Source organism: Peromyscus maniculatus, chromosome 1, assembly GCF_049852395.1.
Source record: "Peromyscus maniculatus bairdii isolate BWxNUB_F1_BW_parent chromosome 1, HU_Pman_BW_mat_3.1, whole genome shotgun sequence".
NCBI lineage: Eukaryota > Metazoa > Chordata > Mammalia > Rodentia > Cricetidae > Peromyscus > Peromyscus maniculatus.
Window position 1 is genome coordinate 110635680 of NC_134852.1, and position 27250 is coordinate 110662929.

At 41.5% G+C, this 27250-nt stretch overlaps 1 protein-coding gene across 2 annotated transcripts in view; it reads right to left on the reverse strand.

The window, feature by feature from the left end:
- Rnf169 (ring finger protein 169) overlaps positions 1-27250 on the reverse strand; it is a 63307-nt gene that overhangs the window by 21130 nt on the left and 14927 nt on the right. For both annotated transcript variants that reach the window (XM_076548179.1, XM_076548170.1), the window contains exon 2: positions 12643-12716. In XM_076548179.1, coding sequence (XP_076404294.1) covers positions 12643-12716 — 74 coding nt within the window. The remainder of the gene's footprint in view (positions 1-12642; positions 12717-27250) is intronic.

A 27250-nucleotide genomic window follows, 5' to 3' on the forward strand; every position in this document is an offset into this window, starting at 1 on the left:
AAGACCAAGCTGCACACTGTCACATGTATGCAGACTGCCTGGGTCAGTCCCATGCAGGCTCCCTTGTTGTCAGTTCAGTCTCTGCGCTACTCCGCATTCTGAAGCAACACAAACCAAAAAAGCTAGCTGTATCTATAGGTCTATTCACACAGGAAAAAACAAAACTTCAACCTAAAATTCTTACCCCATCAGTTACATATAATTGTACTGGGCCAGGAGAAGAGCATGTGAGGAGCTGGCTGGGTCTTATTAGCAACAACAATGACTTCTCCCAGTTCCAACATCCTGCATTTTATGTTCATATCCTACAGTCACAACATAGGTCAACGAAGACACAAAACCTACAAAGAAATCTAAGGCATAGATATATGCTTCTCATTTGGGAAAGACAGCGCTGCCTTATGCAACTAGAAGAGGACTTGAATAAAAACCTGGGCAATCTTAGGTAAATGGTTCATCACTTATTTAGCTCAGAAAAGAGGCCCCTGTGCCTTCCTCTAAGAAAACTATGACTGTAAGTATTTTAAATAGTTATCAGAGGATCTTACTGTGCTCTTACAGTGTATCAAGCAGTCCTTTCTACTTTCATTTCATTTTTATTGCTCAATGTTTTAATAAATTTAAATGAGATAACATATTCCAAGCACTGATAAGATAGTTATAGTTTTCATTTCTTGTAAAAAGATAAAGCTAAGGAAAAAAGGATAGTTTCAGGAAGGGTGTTGTTTTATTTTTAATTAATGCATTATTTATTTTGTGTGAACATTTGCACAGACAAGCAGGAGGATGCGAGCAAGCCATGGTGCCCATGTGGTTGAGGACAACTTGTAGGAGTCTCCTCTCTCCTTCTACCAGGTGGGTCCAGGGATCGTCCTCAAGGGCTCAGGCTTGGCAGCAGGTGTCTGTACTCCCTGAGTCATCACACTGGCCCCTGTTTTATGACAAAAGGTTTCACTATGTAGCCCAGGCTAGCTTTGAGCTCAGGATGCTCCTCCCTTGGCTTCCTAAGAGCTGGCATTACACACTTGCACCATCACGCCTGGTTAAAAACATACTTTTGATAGGATGCTGTGTCTATGTTTAAATAATAATAATAATAATAATAATAATAGCCCACAGTGCCTGCTTAGCCTTATTTTTATGATTTCTATGTGTCTGATTCCTGTAAGCCTAAATTAGTCTCTAAGACACTGAACCTGCTTTAAGTGGTTGTCTATAAGCAGAAAATACCACACACAACGTTATGCAAGGAGGAGATTCAAATGAGATGGACTCCCAGCTCTATCCACTTCAAATGAGACAATACAGGAAGAAGAGCAAATCCACAAACAGGAAACAAAACTGATGTCAGTGCTCCCAGCCACAGGGAAGAAAGAATTCATGTCTTCTACCATCTCAGAGACTCTTGTTTAGCAACTGACAACAGCCACACTGATGGGCACTTTACTTTTCAGGGGATACAGAGGCAAAGAATGGCCCCAAAGTGATCAGGTTTTAGCATTATAGTAATTGTTATTTGCTAATTGTGTGCCAGGTGCTGAGCTAAGACCTCAGCCTCAGTGTCCACGACATCTGTACAGCTTCCCATGTTTCACTCACACCTCTAAGACTCCACGGAAGGACCTAACAGCTTTGGGGAGCACACAGAGGATGGTGCATCTAGAGACCATGCCGAAGCGACAGACTGTCTCCACAGGACTTGCCCCGCTCATATCTTCATTTGTATGTGTGGGTAGAACTTTGTGTCGAATAGGTGAACACAGGAGGTTCCCTGAGTTTCAGGAAGCATTCTAGTAAACTAGCTGTACTTAAGAAGTGGGTTGTGGGAACTCCAACCTGTAGCTGTTCCCTGGATCAATTCCTTATCCCAAAGTAACAACAATCTGGGTTTCTTTAAAATAACAACAAAAACCTTTTTTTTTTTTTAAATTCTCTCAAGTATTACATCCCGACAGCAGTTTCCCTCCCTCCACTCCTCCCAGCATCGCTCCCCCTCCCCCCACACCTCCTCCTCTCTCCCCAGATCCACTCCTCCTCCATTTCCCTTCAAAAAAGAGCAGGTATATCAACCCCAAAATGGCATAAATTACAATAAGACCAGACATATCAAGGCTGGATGAGGCAACCAAGTAGGAGGAAAAGGGTCCCAAGAGCAGGCAGAAGAATCAGAGACACCCCCTATTCCTGGAGTCCAACAAGAAAACAAGCTACACAACCAGAACATCTATGCAGCAGACCTAGCTCAGACCCATACAGAGTCCATGACTGTCACTTCAGTCTCTGTGAGCCTCTTTGAGCCCTGCTTAGTTGATTCTGAGGACCATGTTCTTTTGGTACCCTCAACCCCTCTGGTTCCTATAATCTTTCCCCTTGCCTCTCCTGTGGGGTTGGCTCCACCTAATGTTTGGCTGTGGGTGTGGGTCTCTAAATCTGCTTCCATCAGTTGCTAGATGATGCCTCTCTGATGACAATCAGGCTAGGCACTGATCTATGAGTATAGCAAAGTATCATTAGGAATCATTTCATTGACTTTTTTTTTTTTGCCAGCCCTGTTTGGTTCTATTAAAAATCATTTTATCTACTTGCTTTGGGGGGGGGGGGGATGTGTGGTGTGGTAGGGGCAGAATCTCACTTTAGAGCCCAAGCTGGTCTTTAACTCTCCAGGCTACTACCTCAGTTTCTCAAATGCTATGAGTACAGGCATGTGCCACTACACTTGGCCTAGTTTTGAATTTCACATACATGGAGTTTTATGCTTTTTGACTGTCATCCTTCACTGATCACTCTGTGAAACTTATCTGTGTTCCTTCTCATTTTGTTTTTTGTATTCTATTGTTTGATTTTAAAACAATTTAACCATTCTATTATTCATAAATATCTGGAGACATTCTAGTCTGTGGCTATTTAGAAATAAGCTGATTTCAGCCGGGCGGTGGTGGCGCACGCCTTTAATCCCAGCACTCGGGAGGCAGAGCCAGGCGGATCTCTGTGAGTTCGAGGCCAGCCTGGGCTACCAAGTGAGTTCCAGGAAAGGCGCAAAGCTACACAGAGAAACCCTGTCTCGAAAAACCAAAAAAAAAAAAATAAATAAATAAAAAAAAAAAAAATAGAAATAAGCTGATTTCAAGAATGATTAGGTATGTGCATACCACAAAATAGTATCTGGAGAAACTGTGAGTCATAAGATATGGGCATGCTGCCAGCTTTTCAAGTTAGTTATCAAACTACACTCCCACCTGCAGCCCCTCAGTGTAGGAGGCCAACAGTCGCTCCCAGATTCTCCAGCACTCAGTACTCTATTTTTGCCATCCTGTGGGTTGGTACTGCATTCTGACTCTAATCTGCATTATCTCCTCTGATAACAACCCTGCAGAGCACCTTTCCTAAGCTCACTACTTGAACATCCTCTTCTTGGCATGGATATTCACATCTCTGCCCTGCTAGTAAGAGTTATATATATTCTTTGGATATGAGGACTGTCAGGATAAAATATACACACATATATGTCTGTGTGTTTCAGCTTAGATGTATTCACCAAAGTCCATGTGTTAGAAATGTAACCCTCATATTTGCATGGTAATGGTATTTGAAGACATGGCTCTGAGAGATTAGGATTTGATGCAGTCACGAGGGCAGGGTCCTTCTGATCACATTAGTGACTTCGTAATGAGAAGAGAGATGTGCTCTGCTAGCACACTTGCTGTCTTAACATGTGTATTAGTTACTATTCTGTGATAAAACACCATGACCAAAGCAACTTAAGAAGAGTTTTTTGGGGGCTGTGGTTAGAGTGGGGGTCCATGATGGCAGAGAGGAGGCATGACAGCTGGAGATGGAAACTGAGCTCACATCTTAAACCATCAGGAAGTAGAGCAATAGGAAAGGCATGGGGCTTTTAAACCTCAGATCCTCACCCCAGGGACATACTCCTAGCAATGCCCTGCCTCCCAAGCTTCCCCAAACAGTGCCACCAACCATTCAAATGACTAAGGGGACATCTCACTCGAGCCATCAAACTATGCAACTGCCTCTGTCATGTCACAACACAGGGGAAAGCCCTCACCAAATAATTAGCAGATGCAAGGACCATGTTTACGGACTGTGCTGCCTTCAAGTAATCCTCTGTCTTTATAGTCTTAATTGCATGGAAAGTGCTTTTTCTGTTTCATTTAAGCAGTTTCACATACCATAAGGTCTTGAGAATCCACTTTCAACTGACCCTTTTTTTTTTTTTTTTTGAGACAGAGTCTCACTGTGCAACTCTGAGTGGCCTGGAACTCACTATGTGGACCAGACTGGACTTGAACTCACAAAGAACCCCTGTCTCTGCTTCTGAGCACAGGGATTTAAAAGCATGCACCACCATGACTGATTTTTTTTTTTAATCAATCATGTTAGGGCTGAAGCGATGGCTTGGCAATTGTTAGCAGAGCTTGCTGCCATTCCCAGCACCGACAGGCAGCTCACAACTGCCTCTAAGTCCAGCTCCATAAAATAAAACACCCCCTGGCCTCTGTGAGTGTACACACACACACACACACACACACACACACACACACACACACACACACACACACACACCTACAATTCTCTATGTCAGTTGTTCATTCAGTTTCTTTTTGAGACTTATTCATATAACTGAGTTTATTAGATATTCCTTTATATTAGTAAGACCTATTTCACTGCACGAACATACCTCACTTTTAAATTCTACTCAAATACTAGAAAGTGCAGGTTGAAATATGTAAGCTACTGAGTAAATGCTTTCCATGATGGGTACTTCACTGTAAAGCTCTACCTGCAAGGCACGAAGTTCCAGCTGTTCCTGATGCTCACATTCTTTCTTACATTTTGTCTTTTCAGCCTTGGGAGAGGATGTAAAGTGCTGTCTCTGCGGTTTTAATTAGTATTTCCCTGATGGCTAAATACGCTGTCTTTTCATGTCCTTAATAGGCTATGCTCTTTTGTGAAATATCTCTTCAAACCTTTTGCCTTTTTATACTTTTACTTATTTACTTATTATATTATTAGCACGTACAAGAATTTCTGCTATATTTCACTGTATACAAATTCACTGTTAGATACACGTTCTGAGAATATTTTCTCCTAATCTTTGTTTTGCCTTTTTATTTCTTTAGTAACAGATTTGAAGAGTAAGGTTTGTGGGTTTGTTTTTTATTCTGTTTTTATACTTTGAAAAATATCAATATATTGGTTGTCTTAGTTAGGTTACTATTGCTGTGATGAACCATCATGAGCAAAGGCAGCTTGGGAGGGAAAGGGTTCATTTCCCTCGCAGTTCCATGTAACAGTTCTCATCAAAAGCAGTGAGAGCAGGAACTCATGCAGGGCAGGAACCTGGAGGCAGGAGCTGATGCAGAGACCATGGAGGAGTGCTGCTTGCTGAACTGCTCTTCATGACTTGCTCGGCCTGCTTTCGTATAGAACCCAGGATAGTAGCCCAGGGATAGCACCACCCACAATGGACTGGACCCTCCCTCATCAATCACTAATTAAGAAAACGGCCTATAGCCAGAGCTTATGATCCAGAGTATATACCCACGGAAAGAATGAAGTCTAGACTATACAAAAATCTTACAAGATTAAGAAAAATTTGAAAACTGGCAAAAAAAAATTGCACAGATATAACATCTAATGTAACATACAGAACACAAGAAACACAAGGAAAGATGCTCAACATCATTGTTCTAAGGGAGAGGCTATTCACCTGGTCTACACAGCACTAGCTCTCCCGTTTCCAACTACAACTTCTGAAAGTCTTTCCTTTCTTACCGGGGGCGGTGGGGGGGGGAGTTGCATCAACTTGGAACAACTCATTACTTTTAATTCTAATAAGAATAATTGATACTTATATATGGATTTCCATGTGCCAACAGTATTTCACAATACGGGTAAACTAGAGACTATGGTATCCATTTTAAAGACCAAGAAACTGAGCTATACAAAGATTCGGTAGCTTGCCTAAATTCACATATTAGTAAGTAGCAAAAGCAGGATTTGAAGTCGGGCAGTTGACTCTGCAATATTTTCTTTCAGCTTAGGTTAATATTAACTATATAATACATGTCATTTGACAAATATCTGCATTTTTTAAAAGCCTGAGATAAACAAGTAGGTTCTTAATTATAGAAAGGGTCAGTGAACTGGGCGTGGTGGCACACATATTTAATTCCAGCATTCAGAGCCAGAGGCAGACAGATTTCTATGAGTTTGAGGACAGCCTGGTATACATATTAAGTTCCAGGACACCCATGGATACACAGAGAGACCTTGTTTCTCAAAAGTGAGACTTCTAAATGTATTTTGAAAGGGCTATAAAGATGGCTCAGCTCAGCTCTGCCCCTTGCCTGAAGGGGGCGGTCCCAGTGGCCTAGACCAACCAGCTCAGCTACCACCTAGACCCACACTCTGGGCCTTGGTTTGGCCCACACTAACATCCCCTACATCTGTGACCCACTGGAGTTCGTGGAAGAACTGGTTCCACGGAACAATAACTGCAGGATCTCCATGACTCCGGCCAACAGCGGGATGTCCGAGAGGAGTTTCCGTGAGAGCCCAGTGATGGTAGTGTGCCAGAAGCCTTGAACCAGACCAGTGACTCACTGCAATGAACATATGTGGGTGGGGTTGATTGGACAAAAAGGTATACTGTGTGACACACCACAGCTCCCAATGCCACTAGGATAAATGAAGAGGCGTTAGAAAGACAGGGGAATGAGGTAGTTGTTTGTTTTGCTTTAAATTAATTTTGGGGGGTCATGCTGTAGGGGTGAGGGGAGGGCATGGAGGGACTGGGAGGTGAGCAGGACTGGGGTGCATGATGTGAAACTCCCAAAGAATCAATAAAGAATTATGTCTATGGAGCCATTTTCATTCAATGGTAACATTCCACTTCCTGGCCCCCATAGGCTTATAGCTGTATCATAATGCAAAATGCATTTAGTCCAACTTCAAAAGTCTCCATAGTCTACAATAGTCTCAACGTTGTTTAAAAGTCCAAAATTCAAAGTCTCTTCTGGGACTCATGCAATTTCTTAATTGTAATCCCCTGTAAAATCAAAATGAAAAAGCAGATCACATACTTCCAACATACAATGGCACAGGATATACACTACCATTCCAAAGTGGAGGAGAGGGAACAGAATAAGGAAATACTGGACCAAAGCAAGACTGAAAACCAGCTGGGCAAACTCCAAACTCCATGTCTGATGTCAAAACCCTCTTCAGTTCTCCAACTCCTTTCTGCTTTGTGAACTGCAACAATTCTCTCTTTTGAGCTGGTTCACTGCCTGTCAGCAGCTCTCCTTGGCAGATATTCCACAGCACTGGCATCTCCAACATTTTGGAGTCTCCAAGGCAATCCAGGATTCCCCTTCACAGCTTCACACAATGGCCTCTCTAGGCCTCCATGCAGGGACACCCCTGACACATGCCTAGCTTCAGTGACTTTCCTTAGTTATTGAGGGATATTCTATAATGCCCTTCTTCTATCCTTGACTCCAAAGCCAGAACCACAGGCCTCAGCTGGAAGTTCTGCTGCTTGCCAGGGCTGGAACAAGCCCTCCTTGCTCAATTATATCTTCACCAGCTTTCTGTTTTCAATGGTTCCTTCACTGCCTAAGCTTGGCTGTCCAGAAACTCAATCTGTAGACCAGGTTGCCCTTTAACTCAGAGCTCTGCTTGCCTCTGTCTCCTGAGTACTAGGATTACAGTGTGTACCACCATGCATGGACCTAAGCTGTTCTTCAATTCCTTTTCACAAGTTGGAAGCTTAGCTGGTGGGGTCTTGCCCTGAGGTCATCATTCCCTTTATTCCATTTAGCATCAGGCTTTTCTTTAAACTTTTTCCTAGTGCTCCTTTTCTCCTCACACTCTATAGTTTGTATTTTTCCTTGCTCAGCTTGTTCCTTTTCATTATAGATCTGCATAAGACTGACCACTAATAACCAAGCAACACAGCCAATACTAAGGTTGTTCTGAAATGTCCTCTGCCAAAGCTGTTAATCCATAACTCTTCAACTTAGCCTCAGGCAGATTTTTGGACAAGGGCAAAAACAGCCAAGGTCTCTTAGCCACATATTAATAGTCCTCTCCTCTGAAACCTCTTGAGCTGGGCCCCATAGTTAAGTCATCCTGAGCACCACCGTCTTCCATGTTCCTATTAGGATGGTCCATTAAGCCCCACTTAAAACATTTAACTGCTTTTCTAACCCAAAGTCCAAATTCCTCCGAATAAATGCATGGTTGGGCCTCTCAAAGCAATACCCCATTACCTGGTACCAACTTCTGTTTTAGTTAGGGTTTTATTGCTGTGAAGAGGTATCATGACCACAGTAACTCTTATAAAAGAAAACATTTAATTGGGGCTGGCTTACAGTTGAGAGGTTCAGTCCATTATCATCATGGTGGGAAGCATGGTGGCATGCAAGCAGACATGGCGCAGGAGAGGAGCTGAGAGTTCTACATCTGGATCCATAGGCAGCAGGAAGAGACTAAGACACACGAGGCCTGGATTGAGCTTCTGAGACCTCAAAGTCCACCCCTAGTGACACACTTCCTCCAACAACAACACACTTCCCAATAGTGCCAGTCCCTATGAGCCAATGGGGCCATTTTCATTCAAATTACTACAAAGCCTAATTAATCAGATAGTTTAACAAAGTATTTTATTTATACTAGAGGCTAAATAGTTACAGATAGATGATTCCTTTGTTTAGTTTGCAAGTAACATTGAGATGATTTTGTTTAAATTATTCTCTAAGCCATAAAAACAACTATATTAATATAGTAATCTTATAAGTATTGATCCTGTCTCATAAATATGAAAGTAGCAAGGCAAACTATCATATTTCATAAGTAACCTGAATAACTTGCTCCTCTAAATTTGGTCACCCTCTGAATTTTCCTATGTGTGTTAGTTTCTCCAGAAAGTACATTCCTTGAAAAAGCTGTTTCCCATCTGTGTAGATGCAAATAGCAATCGGGGACTACAACCTTAACTAATGCTCTTTAAGTTTGAGCATCCAGCCTAGAGAGACGTCTTCCCTGGCGTTGTAGTGAGGACTAAAGTGCACTCTCTTAGGGGTTTTCTTCTCCTGTACCAGGCATTTGCCTGCCCTTAGATAATAAGGCCTTGCACTATTTCTCTGCTGTCTCTAGAAAGAGGAACACCAGCACATGCCAGAAATGGGCATTTTCTCAAACAGTATGTAATGTTCTGGAGGAAAAAATAGCAGATAGAATAGACATAAGAACACTAGAAATCTTAAAATGCATCCAGTCCTATCACAAGCCAAGGATATTGTTACATAAGTTACTGTTCATAAAGAAGAGGCTCTAGGATTAGATAAGCAACAACTGAATAAACATTTGTACTTAAAAACATTATAGGAAAAACATTTTAAAATAGGTCAACAAGCTGCTGCTTCTGTGATATGACAGAACATGTTTTAAACTCCCTAGGTTGGAGATATGGATATATATATATATATCCATCCAAATAGATTGAGTGAAATGTTCAAGTTTTAGTAAAACAGGTTCTATTTTATAGTTTCAAGCAGAAAGATAGTGAAAGGGATTTTTAAAAATACAGCTTCAGAAATCAGAGAGTTAGCTCAACAGTTAAAGCACTTGCTGCTCTTGCAGAAGACCCAAGTTCAATTCCCAGAATCCATGTCAAAAGGCTCGTGACTATGTGCAACCCTGTTCCAGGAGCAAGGATGCCTCTGACCGCTGGTCTCTGCAGGCACCTACATTCACATGCACATATCCATACACAGACACAAACACATACTTTTTTTTTTATATAATACAGAGAGAGAGAGAGAGAGAGAGAGAGAGAGAGAGAGAGAGAGAGAGAGAGGGAGGAGGGGGGGGAGAGGGAGAGGGAGAGGAAGAAGAGAGGGAGAGAGAGGGAAGGGGAGAGAGAGAGAGAGAGAGAGAGAGAGGGGGGGGGGGGGAGAGGGAGAGGGAGAGGAAGAAGAGAGGGAGAGAGAGGGAAGGGGAGAGAGAGAGAGAGAGAGAGAGAGAGAGAGAGAGAGAGAGAGAGAGAGAGAGCTTCCTGAAATCACTGTCCCTTTAAGCCTTCCACATTTAGACCACCACATCCTAGCTTTTCAACTTTACTCCCATTATGCTTTTAACTCCCTTCTTTAATAAACCTAGATCCACGACCCAAAGCCTTAATAACTAGTGGGCACAGTGCCACATACCTATAATTTCACCTTCTTGGGAGGCTGAAGGACCAAGTACAAGACCAACCTGGGCTACACAGTAAGACTTGTATTTAAAACAAAACAACAACATGCAACTATATTACCTTCCTTATACACATCTTCTAATTTACTGTACCCTTTCTACCAAACTTCTGGTAAAACTTTAACAGTGGTTTAACTTAACATTGCTTACAACAAGAAGTATTCTTATTGGTCTTATTTCTATTGTATGAGGCAGATACTGCAAGTTCTCAGCCAGTAGCCATGCTCTCTTTTCTTACTAAAGAAATCCTGATGTTACTCAGGAAATTAGTGCACCTGCTAAAATGCTAAATTTCCCAGGCTCCCTAGCAACAGGGATCTGTGACATTAGAATTTAAAATTCTGATGAGTCAGGGAAAGCCCTTTCAAAGGACCCAATTCACCCAATAGATGTGTCTCTAGCAGGATCACCCAGCTCACACAAGGAAAACAGCACTTGTGGAGATATGTAAACAGAAAAAACAAAGTAATTCAGAGCCCTGGGTCATAATGCTGCTGTGCTCTGCCCTGAACTACCTTTCCCCCGTGTTTGTGTTACCAGAGGATAATAAAAGCCTTATTAGCTTTAAAATAATTTCCTACTGGTGTATTTAAGGTGTATATAGCATGATACCATAGGATATGCATAGCCAGTAAGATAGTTAACATACTTACATCAACTCACATAGTCATTTTCTTTGTTTTTATGGCAAGAACAAAAGGAAAAAAATCTATTCTTACTTACTTTGAGTTATTTAGAGTTTCTACTATTTACAATAAATACAATTCCGGACTTGTTGGCCTATTCTATTTCTAACACAGTAACCAGAGATGCTTTAACGTTACATGTAAGATTCCACTGGCCACATCCCATTAGGATCTTTACCAGGTTAACTCCATCTTCTTTGACCTGGCCCTTCAACATCTCTCAACTCGTTTCCTAGCACCTCTCACCTGCTTTTGCCCTGCTCCCGTTTGTATGCTTCAGACACACTGAGGTCCCTGCGCACTGAACAAGCCAGACTGCTGGTCTCTAGGCCTCTGGGGGCTTCTCATGCTTTACCTGATTTGCTTCCTTCAAGACTGTCTTTCCTCTGAAATAACGTCCCTAACCACTCTTTCCAAAGCTGCTCTACTGTTCCCTCCCACTGCTTTCTGACTTCAGACTGCCTTATCATGTTCAGTCATGATTGCTTATTTCTTGTCTTACCCCCAAAAAGGAATCTCCCTGAAGGCAAGGACTGTATGAGTCTTCTTCTATACTCTATTGCCAGTGACTCATACCAAGTGCTCAATAAATATCTGAATAATAAAAATATATCATTTCATTTACACTCTGTGTGTGTGTGTGTGTGTGTGTGTGTGTGTGTGTGTGTGTGTGTGTGTATACTTGGCTAGATGGAAGAAATGAGCTGCTGCTGTGTCTAGCCAGCTTTACTTCCTGTCTTTCTTGTAGAAGTATGAGCAAGCAGCTGCCCCACGCTTCTGTCACCACATGGCCACCTGCAGCCATGCCCTTTCCACCATAAGTGACTGTATCCTTCCATACTGTGAGACAAAACAAACCCTTTCCTCCTGGAGCCGCTTCTTCCTGGCATTTGTCACTCTGAGAACATCAATCACTCCATCTTGCCTCTAATCTATGGCAGTGCCCAATTCTGATTAAGTAGATCATTCACCTTTATAAAGTAAATGCCCACATGCAGAATCATTACCTAAGTATTTACAAGCCCAGGTGAGCAGTGGTAATGCAGGGGGAGGACTAGGGAGGGTTGACATCAAACTTCTACAGGCCAGTCTCAGACAATTAGTTTGAAATTAAAACAAAAAAAGCAACAGTTGCAGGCTGGAGCTCAGTGGCAGAGTATATCCGCCATTCCCTCAGTTCAATCTCTAATATTGGGGGGAAAAAAAGATTATGATAACACAACTAAAAGCTTCCTGAATAGTAAATATTTTGTAATAAAGAGAATGTTTCATATGCCCTATGGCCTCCATTATAACTCTCCTGGAGTACTTAACTAAAGTAAAAGCTACAAAAATAACAGTAGCTACAAGTAACTAGACGTGCTTGCAAAGAAGAATAACACAAACAATTATTAGCAAGAGCTGTGCTAAGTTTCAAGAGCACTTTTCTTGGTAGAGTATGATGGCCCCTATAAGCTACACTTTCATCTGTGAAAAGATAACTCAAAAGGGTTCTTAGCTAAGTTTACTTCAAGTGTAGCTTTAAATCTATATAGGCTGGTATAGAATAATATGTAGAAAGATAGACTATGAACTGTAAATTCTTAAAGACCCAATGAATCAAAAGTAAGCATTCTTTAACATCAATATTTCAATTAACTTGAAGAAAATAAACATTGTGCTAATATGTACACTGTACCTTTCTTAGGCATTCATATTCCTCACGAAGTTCTCCAGGCTTGCTTAATTTGATTGGTGCTCTGAATATAAACTCTGGAGGAAAAGGAAAATACTTTTAAATAGGGTTTTGTAAGGAGAAACCATAGCAATGTCCTACCACTGACTACCACATTATAAATCACATAAAAAAAATTATTTTTTGTTTGTTTTTTGATACAGAGTCTCAGTATATAGCTCTCCTGGAATTCACTATGTAGACCAAGCTGGTTTTGAACAGGAACAATAGGTAAGTCTTAAATGTTATCAAAAAGGAAGAGCCAAGCATGGCGGTACATGCCTGGAATCCCTGCAAGCATAAATCCAAGAATAGCCTGGGCTACAAAGCAAGAATCTATTTTCAAAAGAGTAGAGGGTACCCACTTCATTTCTGTAAATATGACAAAAGCTTGTACCCCCAGATGTTTAGTGCTCTGACTATAGTTATAGTTTTATGTTTACTGATAACTCTACCACTGTTGCTTCTAGAAAAACTAAGTTCTTCAAAAGCCCTTTGTCCTTTTTCAGTTGTCTCAAATATTTCCAAAAGAAAGGTTACTGAAGAATAAAGAAGACACTTAAACAGGGTGACATCAAGCTCTCCCTGCACTAAGACGACACCCTGCTCTCAGTGTGGAAGACAATCTATCACCCTCACCCACTTCAGGACCTGACGGCCGTTCCAGGCATACCCAAAGCACACTCCACTTACAAGCACGTGCATTTAAAAGTCTGTGCTTAAAAAGAGAGAAGGAAGAAGAGAAAAGATAGCAAAACTCCTTTTGAAAAAGTACTTCAGGGGCTGGAGATGGTGCAGCAGTTAGGAGCATCAGCTGCTCCTCCAGAGAACCTGGCTTTAGTTCCCAGAACCTACAAAGTGGCTCACAGCCATCTGTAACTCCAGTTCCAAGGGACCCAAGCCATCTCCAGATCTCCACAGACACCAGACACGCATGTTATGTACAAACACCTGCAGGCCAAACACTCATCACAAAAACATCTTTAAAAAAAAAAAAAGTACTTCAAATGCATGTACTGAAATCCTATTACAGGTAAGATACTTCACACATCTGTCAGTGAAACTTTCACAACAACATTACAGTTGGCATTATCTAGTCTACAACTGAGGTAGGCAACTGTGGGTCTAATGGTCTGCTTAACACGGCACCACAGATGCATGGCAAAGATGGAAGAGACACGTGAATAGGAGTAAAAGGAGAAATTATTTAATGATTAAAGGGGCAGTGCTTCCAACATTAAGGCCAATCTCTCTCCCCTCCTACAAAAAGCACTCAGTGGTGCCCCTCTTGAAAAAGTCCTCCTGGCATGTCTGTGGAAGATGGTCTTGACTGTGAGCTGATGCAGGAGGACCCACTGGAGGAACATGCAGTCACCAGACTCTGAGCAGGTGTCCTCGGCTGTATAGGAAGCTAACTAAGTGGGAGTCTGTACTGAGCCAGCAAGCAGCATTCCTCCGTGGTTTCTGCTTCAGTGCCTGCTTCCACAGGCTTTTAAAATAACCCCCTCTCTACCCTCACTTGATTTGGACCAGCATTTTATAACAAAAAGGAAACTAGTGTACTTCCTTACTTACCTAAAAACACAAAATATTCATTAAAAGATAACAGTTATGAATTTATATGAACCTACAACACAGCAAACAAGCAAAATTTTAGGGAGAAATTGATATGAAATTATGGTAAGAAATTTAATATACCACAATTAAAAACACGCATTAGGTAAACTGAAAAGGCAATAAAAAATAAACAGAAAATATGCAATAAAAATATTACATTTGGTCATATTTACCTATATGTGTGTCCACTCAATAAACAGAGTATTTATTACTTAAAGAAAACAAGAAAATTCAAATATTTTAATATACTCCATTACAAAGACATTTCAAACAGTCTCAAAGAATCCATACTACACAGATTCGAATCTTTCATACTGGCTGCCATTTTCCAAGTTGAGCTTTCCAGCTTTGCAAGTGCCAACTGTTACCCAATATTCTTTCTCATTACATTCTTTTCCTGATTAAATTTGCAAATATAGATTTCTGCTGATTACAACTGACAAGGTTGGCTGTTCCTAATTTTCAAATAGTACTCTGAAATAAACAGTAAACCAGGAGCTAGTAAACCAAGAAGAAGAAAAGAGAAAGATTTTAAAGGACCCAATGCAGGTACCACAGTGGGCTCCAAGCTGCAGTGACTGCTAACACTGATGTTACATATGCGCTCCTCCGCATGGCCGCTTGTCTATCGACAGAACAACCGCTGACAACTGAGCGCTGAGCCCGAGATGAGTTTGCCGTGTAACAGATAACAAACCCTTCCTAAGACAAAGACACTGGGTGACAGTCCCACTAGCACAGCATGGAACTGCCATCTGTTCAGCACACCTCAAGCGCTGAAACTTTAGCTTTTTCATGAGTAAACTAAGGCCTTTCCACATAGCTAAGAGTAGTTTACATTTCCTCTGAGATCAGTTTCCTTTACTGCTCACATAAACTCATCTTTTTGATTTGTGAAAGTCCCACCATCTGAAGAGCAACACTTTTCTTACCTATCATTTATGTGGATGCTGCTTATGGCAGATATTCTTATGTAATATATTACTCAGATTGTTCCTTTTTTTTTTTTTAAGATGGGCTCTTTGCCTGGAACTCAGAGATTGACCTGCCTCAGCCTCCCAAGTGCTAAGATTAAAGGCATGCATGCCATGCCTGACCTCAAATTGTTCTTTTACGGCTTCTGCATTTTGTACCATATTTGGAAGACCTTGAGACTAAGACATAATCAACTTTATCATAGTTCCTTTTGGTACAAACCAAAACAATCTTCTCAGATTCACTTTTTAAAATTCTAAGTATTTTTTTTTTTTTTTTTTTTTTTTTTTTTTTTTTGGTTTTTCGAGACAGGGTTTCTCTGCGTAGCTTTGCGCCTTTTCTGGAGCTCACTTGGTAGCCCAGGCTGGCCTCGAACTCACAGAGATCCGCCTGGCTCTGCCTCCCGAGTGCTGGGACTAAAGGCGTGCGCCACCACCGCCCGGCAATTCTAAGTATTTTGAGGAGCAACATAAGGAACATAATCTTATTCAGGCTTATAAATAAGACTACTATCCAACACAAGAGAATAAAAATACTTTAGTGATAGCTTGGAAAAACTGACAACTTAGTTTATCATTAGGAAATTTTCTCTGTCTAAAACAGTTCTTGCTGGTTATTTATCATACAACAAATTCTATTATTTTATATAACCAGTATACATTAATTTCAAAAGTGAATAAAAATTTCAAGTCTCGGCCGGGCAGTGGTGGTGCACGCCTTTAATCCCAGCACTCAGGAGGCAGAGCCAGGCGGATCTCTGTGAGTTCGAGGCCAGCCTGGGCTACAGAGAGAGTTCCAGGAAAGGCTACGCAGAGAAATCCTGTCTTGAAAAAAAAAATTTCAAGTCTCAATCGTTTAATATCCTCATCTTGTAAATAATCTAAAATTTAAAATTTGACCCTAGATAAGAACCAGAGCCTCAGATAAACCAGGCTCAATTTTCTCTTCTATAAAATCAGAATAGTAAATACAGTTCTAATTAACGATATCATCACTATAGGCTATAAGAATCAAATGAGTATACAGAGTGAAAACACTTTGTAAATTATTTCAGACAGTAGAATACAGCATAATTTATTAAATATAAGATTATAGCTGATACTAGTAGTGTGATTTTTATCTTATAACTTGGTTTTATTAGCAAGTTACTTATAAGAAACACAGACTTAGCTGTTTCTATATGCATATTCCACAAAAAATGTTTCAAAACTTTGAAACATTTATTAAGAAATTCATATAAGGCTAAACAGGAACTCAGCATCTAGCATCACAACTCTTTGGGTGGGCTCATAATATCGGGTTTAGACACTTTCTCTGTCAATAAAGTGAAAGTATTCAGAAATATCAAAGCTTCTCTTTGCCTCAGTCTACTTATCTATCAAATACGAATCAAAATACTGGCCAACCTATCTCATATGCAATTAGACCACAATTATTATGATCTATCCTATCTTACTATGCCTCTAACTTGTTGGAAATCAAAAGACAAGAGTAGGATGCTATCATATATTCACTAACATTAGAACTGACATAAACCACCTTAATATTGGGTTGGAATAATTTAAAAATGCAAAATGCTAAACTACACATGATAGCTCATGCCTGTAACCTCAACATTCCAAAGGGTGAGACAGGAAGAACTTGGGTCTGAGGTCAGCCTGGGCTACGTAATAAGACATTACATCAATAATAATAATCATTATCACCATCTCTCTATTTAAAAAAAAATATTGTAGAGGGCAAGAGATCCTTGTGCACACAGATAAATCTTGAAGAAGTCAGGAAAAGTGAAACACACAGGCTTGTTTCTTCAAAGGAAGATTTTACCTGCCTTCCTGGAATGCTGGGAAAGGATGTAGTTTACAACCTGGTGATTCCTTGCTCTTTGAGACAGGCTCTACTGTATTCCCCAGAATGTATGTTTTGCTTATCCCAGACTCTTTCCCCCTAAATCTTTAGCATTGCTTCTAGGCCATAAAACCCATCCTTGAGTGACATCACTTGTGCTTTACAACAGCCTAAGTGACTTCTATGCCATCTTAGGGCCAGGCCAATCCGACACCCACAGGCGTTATGTCTACCACAGTTGTTTTCCCTAGACCCTAAATCTTGGGCACTATCTCTGAGTCAATAGTGCCCATCTTTATGAAAAAAGATGCGCTCATAAAGAATTTCAATGTAAACATGTATCAAGCTCTGCTATACTCATGGGATTGAGTTAACTGTTATCAGAAAACTTTTTCCAAAATCATGCTGAATTTAAATATGGCTAAAATAAACCAACTCAGACTCTCAGACTTCCCTCACCTGGATTGTTGCCCTGCCTGCTGTAAAGCCTGTGGGGACCCCCAACAAAGCATAATGCTTTTTTTTTAAAAAAAAAAAAAAAAAAAAAAAAACTAATCTACCTCACAGGAAAACATAATTATAAGTAGTATTATTACTACGAGTCAATGAAGAATCCTTGTAATAGGCCTGGTATGTGGCATATACCTGTAACCCTGATATTCAGAAATCTGGAGAAGGATCTTTGTGAATTCCAGTCCAGCCCAGATTATATACTGAGTTCAAGGTCAACCTGGGCTAAGCAATAAGACTCTGTCTCAAAAGTACAAAATAAAAGTTTTATAATAAAAACATGTAACCGTTAATGAGCACACACTATATATTAAATATCAAATACATACAAACCACAAATTGCAAAAAGACAGATATTACAGACCTAACTACCTGTCATTATGAAGGTTTGCCTACAAAGATAGCCTTTGGCTGATGCCTTGAACTTGGATTTCAGGTAGGCTCCTACCCTTCCTGGCTTTTCTGGTAAGAGTGGTTTGTTGCACATCACTGACTCTAGAAACACCTGCTTACCTATTAGGAGTATGAAATTTTGGTACATGCTCAACAGAAAGTGTGTATGATCCATTCCTTACAAAAGCTCTAGGCAGTAAGCCTCCAGCAAGTTTTCCTGGTTGGCAACATTCACATATCGCTCCACTTTCTCTGCTGGGAGGATAATACATATCTTGCATGCCTCCACTGAAAGAAAACTATGGAAACCTGTACCTAATTTCCCCCAGACTTTGTCCTGTAAAATGTTTTCGGTTGATTTTCCTCAGTATTACTTCACTGTCCTAAATCACAGCTATGAGCTCAACTACATGCTGAGTCCTGTTAGTGCTCCTGGTGAGTATCTGAGGTTGTGGGTTTTGCAGCACACACACACACACACACACACACACACACACACACACACACACACACACACACACATACACACACACTGTGTAGCCCAGGATAACCTTAAGATCTTCCTGCCTCAGCCTTCTTTCTATATTCTGGTATTACAAATGTGCACTACTAAATGCCTAGCTCTAAAAATTCTTTAGATCCCAGTTTGTATCTGAGAAATGATAGCAATATTACACATCTATAGTTGTTGGTTCAATATCAACTTTTTTTTCTTTTTTTTAAGAGCTAAGGACCGAACCCAGGGCCTTGCGCTTGCTAGGAAAGTGCTCTACCACTGAGCTAAATCCCCAACCCCTCAATATCAACTTTTAATTCATTCTTATTTCCTAGTCAACATTCCTCTAAAATCTGTAAAACTCTACTACAGTTCGATCTTACAGGTAAAATGCTATTTGGCTTAGAATAACTATAACATCAAAACAATGTCTCTGAAACTCTATGAAGTGTGACATTTTCATCTGCTTGGATGAGTATGGAGAAAATGGACCAAGCAAAGGTCAGAAAATGAAAGCACGCTCCCCTTTTCAATGTTGTACTACATGTTTAGTATGTGTGCTACTGTGTGCATGCAGAGGTAAACGACACCGTGGAGTCAGCGCTCCTCCCACTGGGGTCCCAGGGATTGAACTCAGGCGGTCAGGATCGCCTGCTGAGCCGGCTTGCTGGTCCAAAAGCTCCTTTCCAATCATTCTTTCACAGCTGAATGCAGACTATGCAGTGGGCACTTCACATTATCAGTTAGTATGAACTGGTTCCGTGATTTGTAAGATAGTTTGTAACTGCTGATGTGGGATTTCACTTAATTTTTCCTCACTTAGGATTATATGTCAGCTTCTTCTACCCCAAAAGAGGAAACTGAGGTTGAAATGCCAGCAACACTACTACCAGCAGGGGAACAAAACATCAAGCCCAATAGGAAATGCAGCACAACCCTCTCTTGCACAGAAGAGTTAGTTTACACACACACACACACACACACACACACACACACACACACACACACACCAATCCCATGAGACCTTGCTGCGTAGCTGGTTAAAAGTGTCTACCCAGGAAAACATCTACCAACTGTTCAAGTGTTCAAACACTTCCCAAGTGTTTCAGTAGCATGAGAAGAACCACTCACACTCCTTCCCTTGCAGAAAGAAGTGTTGGACATGGCTTTGGATGCATGTGAGCACAGACTACCCCCATTCATAAACAAATCCAGGAGCTGACAGAATTTCCTGATGCCTGCCCTCTGACTCTGACTATGCATACCAAGAAGAGAAACTCCCAAGGGATGAGATGGTCTAAGGGTGATACACACCTGTGGTCAGTGACTTAAGCATTGTACCTACCTTAGTCTAATGTAAATTCTAAGAACAGAAAACCATCCTTAAAGATCCTTCTTAAGAAAGGACTGCCTGGGACAGGGTGACTAGTGATTTGCTAATAAAAAGAAATGAACTACAAGACAGACATTTTGCTATTTGCACCAAGTCCAGTGTCACTCCCAGAACATCCAAACTCACTGTAGCACTTTTTTTTATTTTTATGTATTGTGTATGGGTGTTTTGTCTGCCTGTATGTCTGTGGAGGCCAGGAAAGGGCACTGGATCCCCTGGAACTAGAGTTACAGACAGTTATGAGCTGCTGTGTGGTGCTGGGAACTGAATGTGGGTCCTCTGGAAGAGAGGTCAATGCTCTTAACCGCTAAGCCATCTCTCTAGTCCTTCAATGTAGCATTAGAAAAAAAGAACCCTACTCTATTGTACTGGAAGATGCTAGCTTACTAACACCAAAGGCCAAAGTCAACTGTCCTCTAGTTCTGGGACATGACTGAGGGTCCCCACCACAAGTTTAATTTCTTATGAATGTAGCAGAATAAAAGAGAATTTTGGAAGACCTATTAAGTCTTAGATTTTAGTGAGAATATTGTCACTGACTAGTTATTTGTCCTTGAGACAATTTTTTAAAACTCTCTTGGCATGAATTTCCTTATTTGTAATTTTATAATAATATAACCACATCTTAGAACTATAGACATGATATAAAACAATGAACTCAAAAGGTTGTAAGTTGTTTGTTTGGTGAGTTATTTCCCACCATGCAAATACATGGTTAAATTAATATCTACTGAAAAATGGTTAACCGAAGAGTGTTGCATTCTCTTCAAACATAAAGGGACAATTGTCTATAACCACCAGAGTTGGCTCTATACCACTTACATTTCACTACCATATAAGAGAGAGTCATGGGACGCAGTCTCTGCCACCTCTGTTGTTTGTATCACCTAGTTCCTTCCTTCCATCCATAGTTTACGGCTCTGCCCCACAATGCTCTCAACTTCTACACTCATTCTTCTCAGCCACTCTCCTTACTCACCTTTACCAGGCTAAAAGTAAAGCATCCTTCAATAGTAGCCAATTGTGTGGAACTCAGGGTGTGCTGGGCCCATGTCTAACTCATAATGTCTCTGTGTTGTGTCTTTATTACCATTTTCCAGATGAGGAAACTGAGGTAAGGAGATTTTAGTTTGCTAATGCCCCAGTGCTGTAAGAGAACCATGATTGAAACCCAGGCAATCTGGATTCAGATTCTGTGTACTTACTTACACACACACACACACACACACACACACACACACACACACACCAAAGGACATAGGAAATTAAAGCTTAGGTTATACAAACTATAAAACCAAAATACTTTAATGTAGCAGGTTGGCAAAGATCAAAAAGTTTGGTATAGACAAGAGTTGGTAAGGATACTGTTATCTTTTTTTAATTGAAAATAGGTTTTTTTCTCACATTATATATCCTGATTACAGTTTCCCTCTACTTCTCCTAGTTCCTCTCCATCTCCCCTCCCACCCCCTTTCTGTCTCTCATTAGAAAACAAACAGGCTTCTATGGGATAGTAATAAAATAAGATAAAACAAAACTAACACATTGGAACTGGACAAAACAAATGAACAGAAGGAAAAGAGCCCAAGAGAAGGCACAGGAGCAAAGACCCATTCATTCGCACACTCAGGAATCCCATAAAAACACTAAGCTGGAAGCCATAACATATACGCAAAAGCCCTGCTGGGTTAAAAAGAGAGAGAAAAACATATAAATAAAATAAAAAATAACAGTAAGATAAAATTAGAATAAAGAAAGAGTCTTGACAAGGCATTGTAAGACAAGGAATCTCCAAAGATGCCATAGAGTTCATTTTCTGTTGACCAACTACTGCGGACATGTAGTCTACTCTTCTAGAGTAGTTTGTTTCCCCACTGAGACTCACTTTAAGGAAACTAAATTTATATTTGCAAATGGTTATCAACTGGAGATTGTTTCTGAGTTAAGGAAGGGGGCATGTGCCTTTTGGCTCTCAGCCCCTAACTGGTGCAGATCCATGTAGGCCCTGGAGTAGTACGGAAACCTAACACAGAAAAAAACTTCCTAAAATATAAACATACATGAAGGTGATCTAAATGAAATAGCCAAAAAATGGGGGAGACAGAGCCCAAACTGGCCATCTCTTGTCACCAAATGAAGCTTCTGAGATTGGATTATACCTAACTGAGTTGTTGGCCACAGGGGTCCCACATGAATCCCCAACAGCCCAGGTTGTTGCTAAGACTATAGGTTGCTCTTCTAACTGACAATAAGGCCCCACTGCTGAAGACAACACCCACACAATGCTTTAAACATGGAGCAGCCGAGCTGATGACTACATAGAGCATTCACTCCTGTTTTCTAGCATCTTTGGTACAGGAATGTTCTCTGCAAGCTACCAAAAGAGAAACATAAACACCAAGCCAGCCACAAACCCTTGGATGTACAATGCTGTCCTGCCTGCAAAATATGCTAGTGCAGTGATGGCCCAAAGCTTGTGGGAGTGACCAACCAATGTCTGGTTTGGGTGAAGGTCCACTCCATGACAGAACCTATCCCTGACACTGCTTAGGTGACCAAGAACCTGAAACGAGACAGTCCAGGGACCTAGGGTAAAACCAAACACTACTAGCAATAAAATGACCATTCTCATAGAACAGTGCTCAGCCACCATCAGAGAAGTTTCCTCCTACAGCAGATAGGAACAAATACAGAGACCACAGCCAGTTTTATGCAGAGAATAAGAGACCTTGGGACACTCAGGCCTAAACAGGATGTCTCTATCAAATCTCTCTTAGGGCTCAAAGAACCCCACAGAAGAGGAGGCAGAAAGAGTGTAAGAGCCAGAGAGGATGAAGGACACCAAGGAAACAATGCCCTCTAAATCAACATGATTGACACACATACGAACTCACAGAGACTGAAGTAGCATGCACAAGATACCATATCTTAAAGATATTTAAGTGTGCCAAGATGTATGTACAAGAATGTTCACCACAGATCACTCAAAATACTTAAGACTACCACCTGAATGACCTTCAAATTGAAACTGACTAAACAAACTTCTATGTAAGTGGGACACCATTTCTGTAACAGCCGTTCCTACAAGTCTGCTTTTCTCCTAGCTTCTAAGTTGGCCTGGTGACTTGGGGTAAGATGTCATCCACTGTGTATAAAAACACAGCAGCTCTGGATGGCATCATCTCCCTACTGAGGCTCACCATCATCAGTCAGACGGAGAGCACATCACCCCACAACCTAAACAGGACGTGAACGGACTCAAAACTGCCTGTAGCCTCTCGTTTGTAAACCTTACTTTGACCTTGCTCTCACCCCACAGGGGTCCAGTGAGGATCCTGGGCATTCACCAGACCCAGCTTTCTCAGAAGCTCCTGGAAATTTTCCTCTTCAACAGTGAAGAAACAGACCTCCTGTTTCGTAGTGGCTTCTGGAAGGCTCCCCAGCCTTTTACCCTGCTCACTTCAGCCAGCAAATGTCCCCGAGACAGCAGGTGGGGAATGCACCTCCTCACTAGGGCCCTAGCCTGTCGGGTCTGGCTGTGTGGCACCCTGAGCGATGCTTTTGGTCTCCTCAGGCCCATGAGGAGAGCACGTCTGACTCTCTGCTTCTCGCTTTTCTTACTAGCTGCTTCCTCCCTTCGCCAAGAATCCACAAACGTCTGAAGCCCTGGCTGCCTTGGCAACCTTACAGCGCTCCCACATGGATTTTTTTTTTTTTAAATAAGGCTCTTCTAGTTATTCTCAGCAGGGGTTTGTCTGCTACAATCTGCTCCACTGTAGTCAGAAGAATTTAAAATCTACATACTTCATAAGCACTGTAAGAAAAACATGATTTCATGATAAAAGCACAAAGCACAAATGAGACCAAACTATTTTTTCAAATTCTGAGATGAAGCACATTATAAGGCAAACATGGATACACAGATGATTCTGAAGGAAGAAGAAAGGACCAACAGGAGCTGACGTAATAAAGGCCAGGCTACCTAGAGTTATGGCAGGTATCAAGAAAAGTACTGGCAAAGACAAGCAAGCTGCTCAGAAACTAGATGAGTATGCTGGGAGGTAAGAGTGGGTGGGACACAAGAAACGGTGGACAGCAATGGACAGCAATGAATAGCAATGGATGGAGATGCTGAGCAGAGGCCATGGGATGGAAGGACACAGGAGACAGTGGACAGCAATGGACAGTGATGCCGAGCGGAGGCCATGGGATGGAAGGACACAGTGGATAGCAATGGACAGCAATGCTGAGCAGAGGCCATGGGATGGAAGGACACAGTGGACAGCAATGGACGGTGATGCTGAGTGGAGGCCATGGGATGGAAGGACATAGGAGACGGTGGACAGCAATGGACAGCGATGCTGAGCGGAGGCCATGGGATGGAAGGACACAGGAGACGGTGGACAGCAATGGACAGCGATGCTAAGCGGAGGCCATGGGATGGAAGGACACAGTGGACAGCAATGGACGGCGATGCTGAGCAGAGGCCATGGGATGGAAGGACACAGGAAACGGTGGACAGCAATGGACAGCAATGGACGGCGATGCTGAGCGGAGGCCATGGGATGGAAGGACACAGGAGACGGTGGACAGCAATGGACGGCGATGCTGAGTGGAGGCCAAAAGGTGGGACTAAAGCCTGAGGATTAGTTCTAGACACAAAACAATGCATTTCTGCCTCTAAGGGGCATGGGCAAAGTGGCATGAAACTCCTCTAAAAGTGAGGATATAGATGGGAGGAGATGAAGTTGGAGCAATTATTACTGAGTGAATGTTCTAACAGAGACATAGGTCCTAAGAATGAAAGAGGAATAAGAAGGAAGAGACAAGCCTAGTAGACCCATGGGAAAACACTCTAAAAAGGTTAAAATAGTACCGCCAAGGTGGCTCAGAGGGTAAGGGCACTTGCAACCAAGTCTGATGACATCAATTCGATCCCAGAAACCTACATGGTGGGAGGAGAGAAGTGACTCCCATAAGTTGTCCTCTGACTTCATACAGGTATACACAAAGGTATACACAAAATAAATAAATGTAAAAACAGTTTTAAATGATTAAAATCTTGATAGCAAAGACAGAAAAGAAGCTTCGTTCTGATGCGTACTGAGGCTGAGATGAGAGAAGACACCACAACTGTCTATGGCAGCTGAACACAGTACTGAGACTTAGATACAGTTAAAAAAGTTAAACATGTGTGCATAGGAAAAATAAGAGCTTGATCCTATCCACAGCTACCAGCATGCACTGGGGTCTTGGAGCATGTCCCTGGCAGATAAAGGGGAAATACTGTACCTCTTCAAAACATAGTAAGTGCAGAGATGCACAGAAAACGAATCACTATTGATACACTCTCAACTTACCCATGTATGTATGTATGCGCCTATCCACCAACCTCCAAACTACTGTCAAAGAGAACACATGAAAAGAGAACTTTGTGAAGAGAGTCTCACCATGTTCCCAAACACACTGTCCCAGGTGCTGAGATGATAGATAGGTACTGGCCCACCGCAGCTAGCCCTCCGAAAGGAGAAATTCTAACGTTAAATTAAGCATACGCTCTGCAGCATGAAAGGAGGAACAGAAGTAAATCATAAATGTGTGCTAAAACCAAACTAATATGCCCCACACACTATTGGGTGATACAGCTCAGAGTCAGAGCACTTACATCACACAGGTGGGCAGTGGGTTCAAATCCAGCACCACAAAGGAAATAAAAGCTTATTATCTACTCTTCTCTGTTTGCTCCTTCTGAGAGTGTGGGCGACAGCCAAGCATCAACTATACTATCCCAGCACAAATGCTAACTTCCTCACTCAAGTCAGGAAGAATTATAGTAGGCAATACCAAGAGTGCTTGCCTGGGAAGAAGACGGTGTAGAGGGAAGAGGCTAAGAACTAAGAACGTAGACAGCACTTGCTGCTCTTCCAGAGGACATGGGTTTGATTCCCAGCACTCACACGGTAGCTCACAACTGCCTATAACTCAAGTTCCAGGGGATCTGATGTATTCTTCTGACCTCCACAGGCACTAGGTATGCAAATTGGGTACATCCATATATGTAAGCAAAACACTCGTGTATTTTAAATAAATCTTTTTAAAATCTTTCTTAAAAGCTAGTAAAATTTAGAATCAAGTATGTAGACTACCTACCAATGGATAAACCTGAACATCTCTAATCACCATTACACTCAATTTCACTGTTTATATTTTTAAAGCATCCCTTGGTAAAGCATTAATCAAATCAAAATTTCATAGCTCATACACTAAGAATTTATGTTTATAACTTTAGATATAATAATTTAATTTCTAGGAATGTATCTAAAAAATGTTCTAGAACAGAACAGAAACACTTACATAAACCTTTTTCAGGGCCCACAAGATGGCTTGGCAAAGATGCTTGCCACCAAGCCTGATGGCCTGAATTTGACCCCAGGGCCCACATCAGAGAAGGAAAGAGCCAGCTCCTCAAGCCGTCTTCCAACCTCCTCAAGCATGCTGTAATCCAACACACACACAGCCACACAAAGAAACATAAATGAAAAGTTCAAAAGAGGGGCTAGAGAGATGGCTCAGAGGTTAAGAGCACTGGCTGCTCTTCTAGAGGTCCTGAGTTCACTTCCCAGCACCCACATGGTGGCTCACAACCATCTGTAATGAGATCTGGTACCCTCTTCTGGCATGCAGACAGAATACTGTATGCACAATAAATAAATAAAATATTTTTTTAAAAAGTTAAAAAGATTTTCACTACAAAATGAAAACCAAAAATAACTTCAGTGCTCAACACTGAGAGATTGATTAGGCTAATTATGACTAGCCAGACAATGGACAATTATTTAGCTATTAAAATTATATAGAGGACTATACTGGCTAATTTTATGACAGCCTGACAGAAGCTAAAGCCATTTGAGAGGATGGAACCTCAATTGAGAAAATGCCTCCCTATGACTGGGCTGTGGACAAGCCTGTAGGGCATTTTCTTTTTTTATTATTATTATTAACTTTTAAAAATTTATTTTACATACCAAACAGTTTCCCCTCCCTCCTCTCATCCTGTTCCCATCCCCCATGTCTTTTTTAGTCCCCCATCCACTCCTCAGAAAGGGTAAGGCCTCCCTCCCATGGGAGTCAACAGATGGGGAGGGCCCAACCCATTGTGGGTGGTACCATCCCTGGGCTAGTGTCCTGAGTTCTGTAAGAAAGCAGACTGAGCAAGTAAGCACCCCTCTGTGGCCTCTGCATCAGCTCCTACCCCCAGGTTCCTGCCCTGTTTGAGTTCCTGTCCTGACTTCCTTCAGTGATGGACAGTGATGTGAAGTGGAAGCCAAATAAGCCCTTTC